Here is a 20,917-nt window from a genome sequence, read left to right as displayed (position 1 = left end):
GTTAAGCCTTTAGATACAAGAAGATTTAGTACCATTATGAGTCTTCTTTAGAGCAACTAAAACGAGGCGGGTTTTAACTGATAAAACTCAAAAGGACTTGACAAGAGGAACCATTACAGCCAACAGAAACTCTTACATCGAGCATCAATGGGTTTGTTACGTACAGATTTAAGTCCTCTTGAAGGATAAGAATAAAACTACGTCTGCTTTGGTTTGAGACACTAATCAGCAGCATCGCCATAATCTCTAAACAATCGAACACAAACCGTGTCTCAGCTTCCATATTTTCTAATTCTCCATCACAGCAGAACAGCAGAACCATGATGCTGACGGACTTCTGAACAGCAGCAGAAAAATTCAGACGTAAAAAAAGAGATGAAATCAAGAATGCTGCCGTTACCCCTGATAGATGTGGAGTTCTGCGTCAGACAAAATCTAAAACTGTAGAAACATTTCTTATAAACCCAACACTAAGGCACATAATTGTTAATTATTTATTATTATTGCACATGAAAAAAAAAAGATTTCAACACAGGATTAGCCAAACTTAATCATTTAAAGTTTGATTGAATATAAATGTGTGCAATTGGGCAAAAACCATGTACGTAATTGCAACAAAAATGGTGAAAATCTGATTTCAGACAATAGTAGAAATGTTTAAAGAAATACAGTATGATGAGATATTGTGTCGTTAATTAAAATAAAAGTCACAGAATCTAAATGACTCGTTTCCTGGTTTTATTCTGAAATAAGTGGTTCAGAATGAAATGAGGAAAATAAAACGTCCAGGAGAAATAAAGTAGTTGACAAGAACTGTGTGGTGATGGATGATTCAAGTGCCACATTTTCCTGATTTCAGTCAAATAACACAAACAAATATTATAATAAGAATAAATAAGATTCAGCTCATGACTTGAACCACAGTGCAGAGTCACAGAAGCCAAAAGGGGCACTTTTAGTCATTTTTCATTTGCTTCCTTCTATAATTAAGCCACTATTATTTAGTGTCATCTCCAAGCTGGGAAAACAATAAAATGGCATTGATTGACAAAATGAAGGAGAAAGACAGATGTCAACATCTGGCACGAGCCTTCAGGTCAGATGGCACAGGCTGAAGTGAAGAGGCAGCTTGACGTGTTTGCAGACCTCCAGTTTCATACCTTTTGGCTGTCCAGCCTCAGCCAGTGGACACCTTGTCTTATGTAGCAGATCATAGAGCTCATGGTAGAAGTCAGGCTCAGTGGGCTGAGGACCGCGTCCAGTTCTGCTAACAAACCTGAAACACGGGAATACAAAAAAATTATTAAAATCTGAACTTTCTATTCAACACTGAATCATTAATCTGTTCATAAAGCAGGTGACTGAGCTGATAATTTGCTGCAACAAGGTGTTCTGTAAAATGTTTAAAAGACCAACAACTAGATGTTCAGACAAATCCAGATGTTTCATAGACCTCAAACTACATAATTATAACATCTTAAACCTCAAACCCATTAAAGTTATGCCATGAAAGAGATCCCAACACTTAAACATCCCACGGTAAAATATTTAACTGTACCATGCAATACCTGAAATAAAATGTATACAAACACTGTCAACAACAGTTGTTCTGTTTGTTTGAGGCTTCATGGTCAATATGTTAACATGTCTACAACTCCACAATAACAAACTAAAATTACCAGCATAATTAATCACCTGACTGTGTAGAAATTAGAGGCACAGCCTAACTTTTCACCGTCAACATTTGAAAAGTAAATCTAAATTATTATGTTTTACAAAAACTGAAATAACAGTGCTTAAATGTAAAAAATTAGGGACGCATTGTATTACCAGCACGTATCGGTCGATATTAGCGATAAAGTTAAATATCAGACATTCCATCAAAATAATTCACCGATATAAAAAAGGTGCCGTTTATACACACACTATATATACACATATACACACATATATAACAAATGTGCTGTTTTTGTAAGACAATCCAGTGACAAGGATGTCTACAGTGCCAGCACAATGTTATGACGTCACGCGCGCCGTTGAGTTTAGATTTGTGAAAATTTACAAATGTGCACTGTTCCGACGAGTGTTGTCATTGTGTTAGTAAATGTCATGAATACATTTGACATTAAACATAATCAAGTTGAAGTGTTACATCATTTTCAGCCCCCTTTTTGACATCTACATTTGGCAGCAGGTCAAATTAACACAGACCATGCAGAATAATGTAGTATTTTAATTCCACAGCAGAGAAAGCTGTGTAGTCTCTGTAAGTAGGGCTAGGGAAAAAAAAAATTGGTATTGGTTATCAGCCAAATAAGTTTTAACATATCGGATATTGGCCAAAAATCCAATATAATGCATCCCTAAACAAAAAAAAGTTTATTATTCATTTTTACCACTGCCTGTGTGCGCCACTTCCTCCGCCTGATCCCAGAGGTCATGAGCGCTTAAGAACAACGTAGTGATGTTGACGTAGGAGAAGACCATTTGTTCGATCTCCTGAGGAATCGTCACCCCCAGGCTGCTGGTGCTTTGGTTTGATCCTGGACCTGAGCTGGCCGACGTGTGGGCTGGAGACGACACGTTGCTGAGCGGATTGTGTGTCGCCTGAGCAGAGGTCTGAAAGACAAACTGAACTAACACTTTCTGACACTTAAATATCACAGAAATGATAAAAACAGCAACACCTTTATTACTTACATTAAAGTGATCGGTGAGGGTTTTTGAAAAGTTCAGTGCAGTGTTTTGTTTGTGGCGAAACATGGCCATTTGCAGGAGAGACTGGCTCTTTAAACTATTGACATGAAAACAGTGAGATAAGTTAATCATATTTTGTCATCCCTCATCTAAAATAAATTAAAAAAACATTGCATCCAGTGTTCTATGTGCTTCAATTAGTTTCACAGATAATTTAGACCATCTTTTCAAAATCAAAAAGTTTAAACTTTTGTATACAAGTGTATGTCTGCACGTCTACGTGGTTGAGATGAGAATAAAGAAAAATGCATTCCCAGGACAAACAAGTTACAAAACCACTACTGATGCAGCGAGTTCTCATTTCTTTAAAAATATTGACTTTCTGTGTTGTTGAGGATTTCACTTACAAAGATTAAATGATCAATCTGCAACAAACTGCAAAAAAAAAAAGGCTAACATGAAGCACACTAAGCATCATCTTACCATAAAGCTAAAAAGTCCTTTTCTGAGGGCGGAGCAGAGGAGTCTGCTGGGTTTTTTAGTTTCAGTACAAATCTGTGAGGAGAAAAGAAACAAGCTGTTCATTTGTTGTACTTCAGTCCAAATCTGTGTGAAAAGCTATAACGGAGAAGCTACATGCAGAGAATGACAAAGTTAGTATAAAAGTGCTGATGCTGCTGGTGGTTAATGACAGGAGTGGGTTCTTACTTCAGGAGCTCCACGGTCTCTGCAAACATCGTGTAGGAAGACGTTGAAATCTGTGGATCTTTTTCTATCGCAATCCCACTTTCAACAAAGAACATGGCGGCATCCAGATAGTTGAAGGCTTTACTGAGCTTATTTGTCTATAGGACGGAAAACAAACAAACAAAAAACCCTTACTTTTATCCTTGTGTCGGCCAAAGACATCAGACTAGGAGAAACGTACCTCTGCATCTGCCTTGTGCTTCAATTTTTTGGCCTCTTTTATGTAATACTTCACTGGGTACTGTCTGTGGTTCAAACAGGAGAAAACAGAGAATATACGTGGAGACAAGCTTTTACAACATAATTAATCAACTTTAAAACAAAACTGGCCTCATTTTGAGTGGTTAGAAATAACAAAAACGTCTTATTCTTGTTAATTTTACCTCTCATCAAATATTAGCAGGGGCCTGATGGGTTGTGAAGTTATTTTTACTGCACAGCTGCTCTTTGAGGGTTTTTGCTGGAGCTTTAGAAGGTATAAATGGTTACATTTGCGATTATTACATTTAAAAGAGACATCACCTTGTCTGAACAGTTACCTTTTGGTTGTCTGTGCGTTTTCCACCGCTCTTCTTGTTGTCGTGGAAAACTTGGCCCTTTCCAGCCTCCTTGTAGGAGTTTCGTGTCTTCCCAGAACAGTGATTGTGCGCCTTTGAGTTTGTGGAAGCGCCTTTGGATGTTGCTGGGTCCTGGACATGTTTCTTGGCCTTCTTTTGCGCCCGTGCCCCGGACGGCTTGGTGGAACTTCTGTAAAGTGATGAGACTGGTAATTATTGTACACACCCAATACAATGAAGAGCAAAATCCTGGTTGTCAGAGACGCCAGACGTACTCTACTTTCACAGAAGCACAAGGTGTTGAGATGCTCTTGTTTTCCAGCTTCTGTTTCTTCTTGGGAAGGGTTTTACTTTCTTCCTCAACCTAAATGAAAATGATCACACAATCAAATATATTTCCTTTAAGTGAAGCCACTTACTTCATATTACTCACATTTTGAGCCTTTTTCCTGGTTTTGGTGAGTTTGTGTGCATCGCCGCCCTCTTCATGTTTCTCTAAGACCAAAGGTCTCTTTGCACTGCTGGGAGTCCCTTCGTGAGTGATGGACGTCTGGGGTACCCTTGCGAGCAGACTTAGGTCTATCTTGACCAACAGGGATCTAGGTAGCTGAGATTTGTCTTGGGATGCCTTGGCTACATTCCCAGACTTCTCCAAGTGCTTGAAGGTTGATTTCTGTGGTACCTTGTTGCTGCTCTGCTGTACAGTCTCTTTCTTGGCTTTTTTACAGCTGGTTTTAATGGGTGGGGCAGAGGACGGTTCAGCAGGCTGAGCAGGACTCTGGGTGGGGCAGGAACAGGTGTTGGGGTAACTCACACCACATAATGGACAGTGGCCGTACAGCACAGGTGTGACTTCTGATTCAACCTTCTGCTTCTCAACAACTTTGGTGTATTTAGTCCTTTTAATGTCTTTTTTTATGTCAGTGCTGTTCTTCTTCCGATGCCCAGTTTTTGTCTTTATCTTGGGTCTATCTGGAAAACGCAACTCTTTTTTTGTTTGTGTGGTTGCAAAGTCCTCACACTTCACATCAAGTGCTGCTTCAGTGTGATCCGAGTCATCTGTCGCTTGCTTTGAGAGTTTCAGGGGGTTATTAAAGCAACTCACTTCAGGAGAAAGAGATTTGTTGTGACTCTGCTGGCAGAGGTAGTTGTTCTGGTGGATTTCCTTGCACTGCTGAGGAACCGGCAGATCATCTCCAGGATCTTTTTGTTCAGAAAAAGGCTGAAGTTTGGAAAGCGTAGACGTCTTACTGGTCTCTCCACTGGCCAGTTTGGAGCTTTGAGTGGGCAGCAGCTGCTTGTGAGAGGGACTCTGAGAGACAGACGAATCAGCGTTGGACTTTTGATGACTGGATCTGATAAAGTGCACCAGCTGCCAGTCACCATAATTCACTACTGGAGCGTCAGGCTGTTAAAATACAAGCATTGTGATTTAGGGAAATAAAAAGAACATACCAGTTCTTTATTCTGTGCATGCACTATGCACTATAGTAATACATTACCTCGGTTTTAACTAAGCTGCCTTCTGGTAGTTGAAGTGTCTCCTCGGTGGAGCCTTCACTGTCCGACTCACGGCTGCTCTCTGACTCACTGGAGCTCGACATCTCTGCACCGCTGGAATGTGCAGCGTTCACTGGACTATAATACAGATATACAGCAGCACATCTGTAAAACTTGCTAAAAGAATTAAACGTTTTAATGACAATTTTCAAAATATTTCTGATCAAAACAATATCTTAAACTAAAACGATTCTCTTTACCAGCCCTTTTGTCATGTAAACAGTTTACTTTGAACTGTGTGAAATTAAAATGTGCATTTTTCCTTCTTTCTGTGACTAATGTGATTACTCAATTGGTGATGAACTGATGATTAAATGTAATAAATAAACACAGTAGCAGTTTCGATAAAACGCCGCTGAATGATCAACATTACATTATGAAATCCCGACAAAAAGAAGTTCAGCAACTCACACTGAGGAGCTCTGCTTGTTGAAATGAGACAGAGCTACAGGAGAGGTATCAGGATTGTCTAAAGAAGAACAAATTGATAAATATTAATCCCACACATGCATGCAAACACACAAAAACAAGCTTGAACCTTGGTAAACAATAACATAAAGACACTGATGTGAATGTAGCATAAACACAGTTCTGATAAACTCTTATAGCTTCTATAACTACTCACTTTGTTCTGGACATAATGTGATTTGTTCTGCTTCCTGTCAACACAGAAGTCAAACATTAAACTAATATTAGTATATTTGTATTTATAATAAACAGATAACTGCTTTAACAGCAGGGTTTATGTTTTATCAGTCTTTCAAGTTGTTAAAACGCTACAGAACAGGAGTTTAGCATTTAAATATTAACATGTAAAGTTTAAAATGATTAAAAAGACAAAATGCTGAATCACCAACCACATTTATTCCCCCTTTTGAGATGTAAAAATATGGTCATGAGAGAAATATATGTCGTTTACGTAAAAAAAAATAAAAAAAAATAAAATTTAAGTGCAAAGAGTGTGATAAATCTCATGGCATTTTTTTAAATTATAATGTGCTTATCTACATGAGAATAAAACTTTTGTGGTTTCAGTAAAAACAGCTACTAAATCGTCCGAGTCACTTCAGGTTTTCACCAGAAAAAGATAGAAAGAAAGGGTCTTTTCCTTCAGGATGCATTAATATTTAGTGTAAGTTATCTGATAATATGTAAGCTGCAAGAGCTCACTGAATGGTACACTTCCTACAACACACCAAATACATTAATTTTTTATTATGGAAATATGGTTTTACATTAATTACGGTATGCTACACTGAGAAAAAAAAAAGATTTGAACTTGGGCTTTTTTATGTTTGACTGGATGAACAAATAGTACCATACCAGCTTTATTTATAGAGCACTTTAAACACCCTCATGACCAAAGTGCTGTACACATAATAAGTAAATAGTAAATAAAACTGGAGAATATATTAAAACTAGAAAACCTGCAAACTTAAGTGCAGTCAGGCTATTACCTTCCTAAGAAGACTAAAGAAGTTTGGTACGAACACCAGCATCCTCACTAACTGTTATGGGTGTGCCACTCTGACATGCTGCATCTACAGGGTGGTACGGGAACTGCACCAGTCAGAGTCGGAAAGATCTGCAGAGGATGGTGCAAACAGCAGAGGACATCACTGGTAGCAGTTTCCACACCATCCAGGACATCTACCACAGCCGATGTCTGAGTAAAGCACGCAGCATCATTAAGGACCACACCCACCCAGCACAAGGACTCTTCCATCTACTACCCTCAGGCAGACGATACAGGAGTCTGTCATCGTGCACGAAAAGACTCAAAAACAGACATTATCCACAAACTGTCAGATTTTTCATTCATTTATTCATTCATTCATTCAACCTTTATTTAGACAGGTAAATCCCATTGAGCCTCGAGGACTCATTTACAAGAGAGACCTGAACTCTGAGATTACTGAACTCTTGACAATAACTTTGCACCAAGCCACATCTGTGACACCCAATATGTTTATTGCTGCTGCACTATGTGGCTTTATCATGTATGTCACTACCTTACCATCATAATTCAATTCATCTCAATGTCACTCACTACCTGTGCAATAACCTGTCACACAACCAGTGTAGTTTATGTTGGTTATGTGCAGTATATATCATGTGCATTTAAGTTTATATTACTACCTTGAAATACTTTCCATACAAAATCATTATATTTGCACTATTATATTCTACCTACCATGTTGGTGTTTACTACATTTCTTTTGGACCTTGTAAATTTTATTTTTCTTTGTCACTTTTTGGTACGTTATTTTGTACCCTTATTGCATGCTGTAGTATTTCTTGTTTGTTGTTGTTGCTGTTTTTTTTGTTTCTAGTGAGTCCAGTCAGTTTGTATCGTCCTGAACATTTCATTGCACTGTTGACCTTGTGTTGTTTGTATGACAAAGAACATAACATATTAATATCAACCTCTGATCTCTCACCTTGGCTGGGAATGGAGATTGGGAGGGTTCAGTAGAACAAGGTGTGTGTACAGCTGTCAGTAGAGGGGGCCATGAGTGAGTCATTTCCTGTAACGGAATATTCAGAAAAATATGTTTAAAAAAAATGCTCCATTCTATTCAACAGATTCACCGATTTAAACAATAAATAGATTTATTACTCAATAATGACACACTTTTTTTTTTGTTAAAAGTATTAGATAGCCACAAAGAAAAATGCTAAACTGGATTCCTTCATCAAGATTTGAAGATGATACAGGGAGACTCATTTAATGTTTTGCGCTCGCAGCCAATGAAGTCAAGTTCTGGTCTAAACTTTTTTGGTTCAGCAATGCTCGGATCATTTCTACAAGCACACATCTGTGCAAGACGTGGCTGGTTTTACAAGTGTTTTATGAACAGACAGAGATAGACGTAAAGAAAGACCAGTCTTTTTAGTCATTTCGTGAAACACGTTTGTGCAAGAGCCTTCAGTTTGTCCTGCTCAACAGTTAAAATTTCAAAACAAGATTTAAGATGAAATTTATCAACTTCTGCTCAGGTGCCCTTCACCTGTAAATAAGAGAATAAGCAGCAGAACTTACCATCAAGATGTCTTCCACACACTCAAGTTCTTCTGTTGTCTAAAGAAACAGAATGATTATTAGCCACTTACAATTACTAAATTAAGATTAAATTGTTTTTAACCGACTTAAAATTAAAAGATCATGTACCTCATGATTAGCGGTGATAACTTAACAACTAATTGCTGCAATATACAAGACAAATTGTTACCTCCGCCAAGGAGGTCATGTTTTCAGTGTTGGTTTGTTTGTTTGTCTGTCTGTGCACAAGATTACTAAAAAAAATTTAGGAACGGATCGTTATTAAATTTTCAGGAAATATTGAGGTTGTCACGAAGAAGAAATGATTTATACTTTAAAGGATTCCTGTCTGTCTGTGTGCAAGATTTGACTGTGTGAGTGACCCTTAGGTCTTGGCAGAGGTGTGCACTCTCCCAATGCTTCTAGTTATGCATTTTATTTAGCCCAAAAGGGACAGTAGATAAACTTGCTGTAAAATAAACAAAAATAAATACTTATGCAAAACATTTAAACCTATAGCAGATTCTTGAGTCTCCAACACCCACAGAAGTGACAGAGTATAAAATATGAGGCAAAAAACAAGCTAAATTCAATATTAGATTAAAACTGTGTGTGAACGAGTCAATAGCTACTTTTCTGTTTGTTTTCAGGTGTCTTGATTTTTTTTCTTCTGCATTTAAGATAAGATCAGACTGAACAAGTCCACAGAACAGTTATGCAAGTTGGTGACAAATCTTATGAATTGTTCAACTGATCCCAGGAACAAATTTATCTGAGGCAGCTGAAGACACACACAAAAAGCCTACAGACTACACGACAAATACACCATACTGGATGCTTTAAAACAAACGGTAAGACTACGTATTTAAGGTAATACGGAGTGCGAGGATTTAGAGTATGAGCATTGTGCACTTTGCAAATGTTTGAAGAGTAGCAGACAAATCAAAAATGGTTTGGGGATCATCCTTGGTCTTAATGTGCACACACAGTGTTCAAAACGGTGAGAAAGGTGATAAAAAATAAACATTTATACAACAAATGTTAACTGAAGTAGCACTTTTAAACTAAGCTTTAAAAATTAAACCAAAGGCGTACATAGCTTCTACTAGTTCCTCATTGTAGGCATAATAACACAATTCTCCTGGTGCAAAAACAAACACGCAAGTTCTTAGGCCCCCTTTATACTGGCAGAACTCTCTCAGTCTATGTCAGGTTGCAACTAGAAGATCACGCCATGATAGCACAACAGTACAACTAATGGCATCACTCTGCAATAGGTTTTTACATGACAGAGTCAGAGATTTATTTGTCATTCACATCTCATGTGGTACATGTGGTGGAACGAGATTATGTACACAGGGTCCCAGTTACATCCAAAAATAAAATGACATTACCTCTAATGTGATTGCAACCTACCAAATTCTCGATGAAGCCATGTAGGTAAATACGGGACCACATTGTGGATATATGTCACCACTGGTGCAACCATGCTACCTTCCACGCCAGCCAGGACAATCATACCCTGCCACCACAATAATAAACCACTACAACCTCAATATAGAGTATTTGCAAATCCTCAAACCCATAGTGGACCTACCACACCATCACTCTTAAAGGGGAGTCAACTGCATTCCCAATACACATCTGAAGAACGAACCAAGACCATGCAAAAACCGCTTATATTCTGACAGATGTTCTACATTATAAATGGGTCATCATCTAGTGTGAAGGGATGCTTATAACTGCTCCAGGGGACTAAGACATTGTAATCTTCAAATGCTCCGTAGTACCATTTGGTTTGAAAACAGCTAATGCCATAAAGGTTAAGGGACTGACACTAGAACCTGGACCAATTTTGAGATAAAAAATAATAAATAAATAAAAATCATAGTTTCACTAGCTATCCAAAGCTCAGTTTGATTTCGAGAAACCGCTTATAAACTTCTACACTACTGCCGATGGCTGGGCCAGAACCTTGGGTGGCAAAGTATTCACACTTGTATATACAGAATGTATCAACACTTGTTTGAGAAGTAAAACGGCACACTTTGGATAAATGACATTAATATTATTATACGTCACAATATTACACTTACAAGATCTAAAAAAAATAATCTTACCTCCATATACTGTGGCATATTCTTTGTTTTGAGAGAGTCAGAATTGTTTATTAGGTCTGGAAGTGGTACATAATGTTCTGGAGATGGCTTCAGATTGGGTGACTCATTGACCACCTGGTCCTGGCCGTCCATGGGACGCACATACGCTGTTGGTTTCTGGGTCATTGCTGTCCCAGACTGCTTGGATGAAAGCAGTGAAGTAAATGTCTGGGAGGGTAGGGTGTTAGTCTTTGTTTGAGGCAGAGACGCATCTTTAGGTGAATGCCTAATGTTCAGTGTGGAAGCATCCATGGTACCGGCAGACTCGGAGGAATAATTTGTAGACCCTTGAAGCTGATGCCTAACAAAAGTGTCCCTAGTATCCATGTCAATATTATGGTCAGTGGAATGTAGAAGGTTCAAAGGCTTAGCATCTGAAGACTGGGCAGACATTTCTTGATGAAGGCCAACACATCCCCTGAGATCTGCGAAGAGTTCGCTCTCCTTTTGTTGCTGTACTGAACTGAACTTGGTGACTGAACTGTGGTTCAAAGAAGTCTTTGAAAGAGTGGAAAAATGTTTATGGTGGTTTGGAGAAGACACAACAGTAGGCACCCTCACAGGATGAGAGGGAAAGCTGTTACTTGACGTCCCGTTCTGGGTAGATGTGTGAAAGTCCTGATTGAGGAATGGAGTTTTTGTTGATTTATGTTCGTTTGTCTGACTCTGATGGGACTGTGAAGATTTGGTAGGAATAGGTAAACCCTCTAGGGAAAAAGAACAGGGAATATTCACATCTTCATAACTGCCCAGCATCCTTTGGATTCGATTGGAAAGCTCATCCCCTTTGTTTGTCTGCAAAGAGAAATAACATTTTGCACTGTAAAAGACTGAAGTCTCAGTTTACAAAATCCCATTTAAACAATAACTACACTGAAGACTAGCAAAAACAAAAACATATTTTACCACACTTTAATAATAAATGTACATTATAGGAAAGAACCAGAATTCTCCAGCAACAATTACTCATTGGCATTTTCCATTGTTGTATTAAAAACACTTTCCCAACAAACTGTAACCAATCTAAAAACATCAGAATAATCATACCTGCAAAAGTCAACAAAAACATGCAATAGAGGCGATTTGCTAGTGGTTGCCACAATCTTTTTCAATGCCACTATTTTCATGTTTTATTCTATTCATTCGTTATTTTATCCACTTCTTCATTTTTCTTTAGTTAGCAAAACAACCCCCTAACATATGTATTTACCCTAATAACCAAATTGGAAAGGAAGAGTGGCGGATACAAATTTACAAAGTGCATTAGAGTCTTGTTCAAAATTATCATCTTGTCCTTACAAAAATAACCTTCAGAAGAAGCATCTAGCATTACATTGACCTCAAGACCCTGATTTTAGCCTCTCAGGGTTCACAGAGGTTGAGCTATTTTAGCTACAAGTTATTAAGGCCATTAGGGGGATGAAAATAGACAGAAGGCACACACTCCAGGCTGAAATCAGCCAACAAAAAGTAAAAATATAAAAAGAAGGGTTCAGCGTCTTGCCCAGGGACACTTCAGCATGTGACTGCTGGTGGAATTAAACCCCCAACTCTTACATTGGAGGACGACTGTTCTAACCACTCAGGCAATATTAAAGTAAATTCACAATGAATTATTAGGCGATAATCAATCATACACAAATGATAAACAATGGAAGGAAAAAAGTTGTTTAGGGACATGAACAGCCCTAAATAATTCCATCCATCCATCCAATATCTTTACTCGCTTCTTCCTTTTCAGGTTGCGGGGGTCGCTGTTGCCCATGTCCAGCAATCACTGTGCGAGAGGGGGGTACACCCTAGACAAGTCGCAAGTCCATCCCAGGGACACAGAGACAAACGAGACAAACAACCATTTACTCTCTCACGCTCATGAGTTACCAATCAGTCTAACATGCATGTTTGGTCTGTGGGAGGAAACTGGAGTACCCGGAGAAAACCCACGCATGCACGGAGAGAACATGCAAACTCCATGTTTTGGTCTTATTTTTTGTTAAACATGGTAAGGATAAAATGAATTTACAAAAATTACACCAAATGTTTCATGTTGTCTTTTCAGAAAGGGCACAGGATTTCAAAAGTATTATTTGGATGCGACAGCATTGGTCATTCTTATTTGTCATGTCTCTACACCCCATATTAGAGCCTTTCTCTAACATGTTTTAAAGTAGACAAGATCTTAGAATGTCATCCGTGTTCCACCACAATTTTGCATACAATGCAAACCAGTTTTCCCACCACTTTTATGTAATACTTTAGTAAAGTGACTTGCACATATTTAAGCAATATTATCTGAGGTATAACATGATGTTCTGGCATCAAACATGTTTTCATTTTGCAGGCTCAGACTCCAGGAAATGAAACCAGGCTGGGAACTAAGGAGACTGGTGAAATTTGCAGAAAAGTTGTGGTGATTGGAATGGAAAAATGGAAAACCTGACCAAAATTTGCTATGACTGAATTTGCATCCATACATAAATTGTTAGTTTTGAGACATTTCAATAACATGAATTAAAGTGAATGCATTCTTCTTTTAGCTTTTCCCTCTTCAGGGGTCACCACAGCGAATCATCCTTCTCCATCTCTGTCCTCTGCCCTCACTCCAACTCATTCAACCTTTATTTAAACAGGTTAGTCCCATTGAGCCACGAGGACTCATTTACAAGAGAGACCTGAACTACCTCAAAGTCCTCTCTAAAAGCATCCAAATATCTCCTCTTTTGGTCTTTCTCTTTGTCCTTTTCCTGGCAGCTGCATTTCTAATATTCTACCAATATACCCACTGCCCCTCCTCTTGACATGTCCAACCATCTCAGTCTGGCCTCTCTAACTTTATCTCCCAGTTGTTCAACCTGTGCTGTACCTGTCCTCTGATGATCTCATTCCTAATATTATCCATCCTTGTCACTCCTCAGGAGAACCTCAACCATTTCTGCTACTTCCAGTTCTTTCTCCTGTCTTTTTGTCAATGCCAAGTGTCTCCAGACCATAAAACTTTGTTGGTCTCATCACCATCTTGTAAACTTTTCCTTTGACCTTTGCTGACATACTTTTGTCACAAATCACTCCTGAAACTTTTCTGCATCCACTCCATCCTGTGTGCACTCTCTTTTTCACCCGTTTACCACATTCTCTATTTTCCTGGACAGTGAACCCCAAGTACTTGAAGTCCTGCACCTTTGTGACCTCTGCTCCTTGTAGCCTCACTGTTCCACCAGCCTCCCTCTCATTCACACACATGTACCGTACTTTGTTTTACTACGGTTGATTTTCATTTGTCTTCTTTCAAGTGCAAACCTCCACCTCTCTAAGTTCTCTTCCACCTGTTCCCTGCTCTCACCATAGACCACAAAGTCAAATGCATTGCATGCATTTGACTATGAAAACATCATAGTCCACAGGGATTCAGAGCCGATCCTTGATGCAATCCCACCTCCACCTTGAAGCCATCGGTCATTCCTACAGCACATCTCACTACTGTCCTGCTGTCCTCATACATGTCCTAGCAATCTAACATACTTCGTTGCCACTCCAGATTTCCTCATGTAACACAACATCTCTTCCCTCATCACCCCGTCATATGTTTTTGCAAAAATCCACAAAGACAAAATAAAGCTCTTTCTGACCCTAATGACAAAGTAGAAACAGCGTCCCTCACCCACTGTGTTGCTTAGACACCAGTGGTAATGAACTTGTACAATATTTGTGAGTAAACCTCAGTTGAACACATTGTTACTCAAAGAAACAGAAATTAAAAACCCTGCTACATGTCACAACTGTTTTAATAGAAAAATGGGCGGAATAGGGAATAGGGAGGTTACCTAAGCACCAGTGTCACCCTTTGTCAGCTCTTACCTTGTATGGTTCCCCAAAAAGTGGCACATTTTCAGGGTTAAATTCTTTGGTTTGACTTGTTTCTTGGATCCTCTGTTCCCAAGCTCGGCGGCGAAGAAGGTTCCTTTCTTCGTTGTACGCACTGGAACATTACAAAGAAAGACAAATGCACATAAACAACATAAATACCTGCAGCTTTAACATGTGCATCATGCCAGGTGTAACTAATGAAAATCTGGGAATTGAATAGGTGACAATTTCCAGTTTTACTGTTGAGACAGAAACCACTTATTTTGTGTCCGTTTTAGAACTGAATTTTAGAAGAACAACAAAACTACCAGAAAATACAGTCCAAGCAAATGTATGTTTTTATCTCAGACTGGTCATCCTCAGGGGTAAAGCTGCCATGTCTGAGGAGATCAAATCAGCAGACAAGTGTAAATTGACTCACACCTGCTATGAGCAGTCACTAAAATATTCACGTCTCCCCTGACAGGTCATCTGACAAGATGACAGATGGTGTATTAGACATTTTTAAAAAATAAGAATTTTAAAAGCAACCCATAAAAAGATTATTTGAAAATAGGAACCGCTATACACTTTGGATTTATTGTAAATTGAAAGATACATTTTCATATTTCACATTTTTCTTCTCAAAGTACAGTGTTGATGATCCCAACAGGCAACAGCCCCAGAGGGATCCCTCCATGACAACAAGTGGAAGAACAAAGATTTGGGACTAAGCCAAACAGATGAGCACTCCCTCATTAATGTAGCAGATAGGTAAAACTCTTAGGATATCAGCTGGCACTGCCAAGATAAGCTACTTACAACCAGGGGTAAACAACTTAAGACATTTCCTTAAAAAAAAAAAAAAATTAGAAAAAACAAAACAATTCATTCAAAAGAAACATGCCCCAACATTATACTGCTTGTTCAGTTGTATGTCCGTTTGTCAGGATTGCTCAAAAACTAATGAATGAATTGGCAACATTTTTATTTTTTTTACCAGATATAGAAAACTCAACGTAGAAATATTTTTAGTACAGCTTGGGTGTAGATATTTAGTCTAAGATTTTTGTTGATTGTGTTATCATTCTGGTAAAGCTTGAAGGAACATCAAAACTTTAAAAATAACAAAACCAAGTTGATTGTTCAAACCCTCCCTCCCCCAAATAAGAAGCACTGACTCAACTCAAACATATTCGTAATCTTTACCAAGTCGTCAGATTGGTGGCATAAAATGGTTCTTTCACATCTGTAAAAAAAAAAATAATAATAATTATAATAATAATAATAAAAAATAATAATAAATCATCATAATAATAAGTTGTTCACTGTGAAAACATGAGCAATTACCAATAGGTAAAATATGTTTATTTATTTATTTTTCAAACAAGTACTTCATATATCAGTTTGAGTACCTGTCAATACAGAATACTGATAAATAGTTAATAAGTTTGAACTTAACATTACTCAATGACGTTAGAAATATTTTATTGTGAGTTTCTCTTAAAATATCTACAAACTACTGGCTTTTTTTTTTTTTTCTTTTTCCCCTGGTTACTTCCACAGTGGGAGACAAAATGACATCACAGAGCATAAAAGTGGTATTGGTCGGGAGTTTCAAAGTATTTCTGAGTACAAGTATTTGGCTGGTAACAGTAGTGGGACATCATTAATTACTAATACGCAGTTGGACCTTACCAATGCCTTTGGTTACTTGTGAGTGGTGTAAAGATGCAAATTTAAATACCATAACAAAATTGTTAAATAAAAGGCAGTTTAAGACTGAGGAGGAAAACAATCGAGTAAGTTGACAATTTAATTTAATTTTAGACCCGAGTCAAAAACAAATGATTCATTCTTTATTTGCATTTGCAGTAAAAGTAGTTTTAAAGCAATATCCTTTTCAAGGTATACAACAAATTTGATCCAGCCTTATGTTTAATTTGATTTTAGATAAACACCACATTTTACACTCATTAAAAAGCAACAACACTGAATCAGTATGTGGAAAATAAATAAAAGGTACACAGTTTATTGCCTTGTAAACTCCCTTTAAAGCAAAAACTTTATAGATTTTTGTAAAACCTTGCCATTTTCTTGCATTGTTGTGCTAGAATCCGTCTTCATTTTGTTTGTCTCTCTTAAGGCCCAGCCACAGCATTTCAGTGAGGGTAGCATCTGGACTTTGACCAGGCCATTGCAACACTCTTGATTCTGTTCTTTTTCCAGGCATTCTGTTGTAAATTTGTTTCTGTGCTTGAGATTATTTTAACTGCTGCATGACCATGCTTGAGAGGAAGGATGAGGTGTGTGTTGATGTGCAGCATTTGATTTTCACCAATAAAGCCAGATAGCCTTCATTTGGTGTCAACCTTTCAAACGGTTAATATCTCACAAGCATTGCAGTCTTGCAAACCTTGTTATTTTATTTTACCATGTTATTTTAGAGAGAACCGACTACATCTTGGAAACCAGCTTTTTTTTTTTTCTTCCTTTAAACACAATTCAACCTAAAGTTGAACTTCTGATACTAAACAGACGGGATCCAAAAAGTTCAGCCTTAAAACACTTTCCAGTTTGATGGACATGAACAGTTGCTTTCACGTCATCGCTGACGTCTTTCTTCCAAGGCACTGTGCTAACCCAAATCTGAATGCTCCAGACCAGAAAACTACTACAACTTCAGCTTTTATAGAAGTGGTCACCATCGGCGACTGACTACTCGAGGTGTGAACTCGGTCTCCAATTTGTCCAAATCTCAGTTTAACTGCGATCTGTCGGATGTGCTGAACAAACAAGTACAATTCACAGAGACCCCACCTTGCAGCTCCAAGGGCATAAAGGATCTGCTGCCGACAGTTTGGTGCCAGATTCCACAGCAGACCTTCAGATGTATAATGGAGCACAAGTCCCAGCAGATTAGGGCTGTTTTAGTGGAATCAAAGTGTGTGGCGGGGGGCCGAGCCCTAATGAGACTAGGATAGGCATAATGTTATGGCTAATCGGCTCATGCCGAATCAATTCAAGCTCCTCTGCATTTGCATCTTTCAATAACGGCAACAAACAGTGGTATGCATATAAACCTTATACTACACAATAAAAACTTACACAAGGCAGTTACATTCTCCAAAATAGTGTTTCTCGTTTTAAAGACGTGTAGAAACTGCAAACGTTTTCATTTTATTTAGTGATTGACCATCTACTACACCACTGTTGAGAAGTAAAACATTGCAATTTTATAGTTACACATTGCGATAATGGTTTTAACTTCAGCTATACCTGTATGATTTACTTAGAAAACAATAGCAAAGGTGAGCATGTTGCCACAACAATGGTATGGATCTGTAAGAATTGAAGGGCCCAGCATACTCCAGCCGACGCTGCAAAATCAGCTCTCATGACGCAATGCAAATCACATCATTTTGATCTTAAGAGTAGCGTGTCCGTCCCTTCTCGACACAAGGCCCAGACCAAAAGTGTTGTGTGACTGGTCGGGTATGTGGGCGTGTTTGTAAATGCGGAAATGCACTCGGACATTCAGCTGTAGGATTCTTTAAATGCACTAAATCAGCCAAATGACCAAAAACTGCCAGATGAAAATTACGCAGATATCGTGTATGAAGGAGTCCGACTGTTGAAAAGTGAGCTTTCGTCATGATAGATTCATGGCAAAACAGCATATGCAGGGATGAAGTGGAGACTCTGGCAGGAAGAAGCCTGTGTGGTGATGTATACTACGGCAGGAGGGGTTTCTCAGGAGCTCTGCACACGTGTCTCGTAGACTATGAAAGATGTGTACGACAACGGACATCCCAAAACCATGTGACCATACGTCGACGGTTCAGCTTTGAATAGAGTATTCTGGACCCTGAAGTCTCTTCATTCTTCACCAGCTCAAACGAACACCTCCACATGCCAGCTCAAGAAAGACTTTGGCATTTGTTTTACTCTGGGCTCAAACCTGGAACTTGGAGATAATGAGACTACAGCACTGACCGCTGATCCAATGGTCAAACCATATGATATTGAAAGATACATTAACACGCAAATTATGTTTTGAGGATGACGCTCAGGTACGATCTCGTTAAACTTTAGATCACTATTTATAAATCTGAGTGAGAACCAATATTGTGTTGGGTCCATTAGCTGTGCTGGCCTCTCACAGTGGGTTGACTACAAAAGTTATTCAGTTTAGATGAACCATCAACGATTACTTCCTGAGATTTTCATTTTCATCCAGTGGTTTATGAAACATTTTGAAAACAGACGAAGGGATGGTTGATGTTGATATATTGCCAAAGTTTTAATCAAAAATGTTGTATGTGTAATGCTCGGTGTGTGATGGTCAAGTCTTAGCTACTAATAAACCAAACTCAACATCTAGAAAAATGTGCTGAATTATAGGAAACATGATCTCCTTTGTGCCTAAATTAAATTAGTAGTAGCAAAGAGTAAATAAAGCAATACTTAGAAAGAAAAAAAAAACTACTGGAAGATTATCATAAATATTTTTAATTTAATGTAATGTAATTTAACAATAGTCCTATGTGCTGTCCATTTGGACAACATTTTTCTGCAGAACTACAATTTAACAGAAACAAACCTGCTTCATTTAAATGAAGCAAAAACACATGAATCTGCAGCTGTTTGAAAACCGAATCATTTCAATCCGATTTCGGTTTTCAAGTCTCCTAAAAGTGGAGTTATTCGACATACGTAAATTAAAACACGTGTGAGGTCAACTGGTGGGCGACCAGTTTGTATTAAAGTGTCCATTTAAACGACCAGCTGGTTTAGTCCCAGCTGCTTCCAGCTGATTCCACCACCTTCTCTCAGCCTGAAACATCACGCTTCTCTGCAAGTTAGTTTCCCAGCTGAGGATTGACAATGATCTTCTTATAGCGCTTGCATAAAGTTTCAAGTTTATTTATTTATTTTACTTGTTGACGTGTCTGGAGCGCTGCCACCGAGCAGGCGGACCGTCCCCAGCTGATTACCCCGAGGGGCAGAGAGGGGCTAGCTGCTAGCTGCTAGCCGCGGAGGGGGCTGCCTACCTCGGCTGAGATGCCATGTTGTTGCGGTGCGCCTCTCCCAGCTGCCAAAGTTGGCTGTCATCTGATTCCTGCGGTCCTCGCCGAGGTTTTTTCCACGCAGGGTCACATCGTTTACCAGTAAAGTTGGTTTAATCATTCAACGTGACAGTCAGACCGTTCGCTGTATCCGGGCGTGTTTGGGATCAGTCCAGTCTGACCGTTCTATTCTGGACTGTTCCACTCCTTCCGGGGCCTAGCTCAGTTTTATACGCTCACATTTTGTCGAAAAACATTCACGAATCAGTCGTGCTCCTTTTTTTTTAAACGCTTAAACACAAACTAAATGATTTATATAAACTAGTCTAAACTATATTCATACTTTTTATGTCGCCTTTCCTGCAGTTTGTTAAAACTTTCAGCATTACCCCCCGCAACAAAGTTGGTACAATCCTCAGTATTTACAGTATTTATAAACTCTGACGCTGCAGCTTAAATAACAAAATCCTAATACATCATGATTTAATGTTGAGAAATGGTAGTATATTTATCAAGTCCAAAATTTTCTGCATTTTTTTAAACATATAGGTTAAAAAGCAGAACAGCTATAAATGTAAAATCACTATTACAGGTAAAACTGTGTCTAAAAGCTAAGATTAGCTAAACAGTAGCTAAAAGCTAAATTAATGTAAACCATAGCTAAAGGCTTAAATGTGCTACACCACAGCTAAAAAAATCAAATGAGTACAAGTGGTTAAAAGCTCAAATAAGCAAAACTGTACCTAAAAGTTACAGTTAAACTATTGCTAAAAGAAAATTTGGAAAACAAGCTAAAAGCAAAAAATAAGTTACACCATAGCTAAAAGCTAAAATTTGCTAAACCATAGCTAAAAACTATAGTTAGAAATCAAATAGCTAAAAGCTAAAATCAAACACACTAAAAGCAAAATTTAAGTAAACCATAAATTGTAAAAATAAAAATCTAATTTGCTTGACTATAGCTTTATAGTTAAAATGAGCAAAATAGTTACTCAAAGCTGTTAATAAAAGAAAAATAGAGAAATAGAAGTTAAAAGCTATAATTAAGTAAGCCATATACTAAAATTAGCAAAACAGCAAAATGCTAAAACTAGTTAAATAGATAAAGAATCAAATTAATAAGTAGTGAAATGCTAAAATGAGCAAAATCATAGATGGAATCTAAATTTGGCAAAGCTGTACTGTACCATCAAGGGGTGTTGCAGCACCCTCTGCATCCCTGCTTCCTAATTGTTAAAAAAT

General features: G+C 38.2%; 1 protein-coding gene across 1 annotated transcript; it reads right to left on the bottom strand.

Annotated features, from left to right (window-relative positions):
* Window positions 1-1,154: 1,154 nt before the first annotated feature.
* Window positions 1,155-19,872, bottom strand: LOC119424511 (AF4/FMR2 family member 1). The gene is made up of 18 exons (XM_037691996.1): window positions 19,661-19,872; window positions 14,619-14,739; window positions 10,725-11,558; window positions 8,605-8,643; window positions 8,003-8,089; window positions 6,187-6,220; window positions 5,973-6,030; window positions 5,504-5,639; window positions 4,435-5,409; window positions 4,277-4,365; window positions 3,984-4,191; window positions 3,828-3,910; window positions 3,626-3,689; window positions 3,406-3,542; window positions 3,181-3,252; window positions 2,701-2,794; window positions 2,397-2,619; window positions 1,155-1,276 (listed from the first exon to the last, which is right to left on the bottom strand). The coding sequence occupies exons 1-18, from the start codon at window positions 19,675-19,677 to the stop codon at window positions 1,155-1,157; spliced, it is 3,393 nt and encodes a 1,130-aa protein (XP_037547924.1). The 5' UTR covers window positions 19,678-19,872.
* Window positions 19,873-20,917: the final 1,045 nt, after the last annotated feature.

This window comes from Nematolebias whitei, chromosome 18 (genome assembly GCF_014905685.2).
Source record: "Nematolebias whitei isolate Nwh7 chromosome 18, NemWhi1, whole genome shotgun sequence".
Lineage (NCBI taxonomy): Eukaryota > Metazoa > Chordata > Actinopteri > Cyprinodontiformes > Rivulidae > Nematolebias > Nematolebias whitei.
Note: the sequence above shows the minus strand (reverse complement) of the source record. Positions and strands in the feature narration are given on the sequence as shown.

What these genes read in the sequence shown, in the direction of transcription:
- LOC119424511 (XM_037691996.1), bottom strand. An exon ending in ATATGCCACAGTATATGGAG is followed by an intron (nt 8,644 to 10,724) that starts GTAAGATTATTT and finishes CTGTTTCTTTAG; the next exon opens with ACAACAGAAGAACTTGAGTG. An exon ending in AGCACAAGGCAGATGCAGAG is followed by an intron (nt 3,543 to 3,625) that starts GTACGTTTCTCC and finishes TCCGTCCTATAG; the next exon opens with ACAAATAAGCTCAGTAAAGC.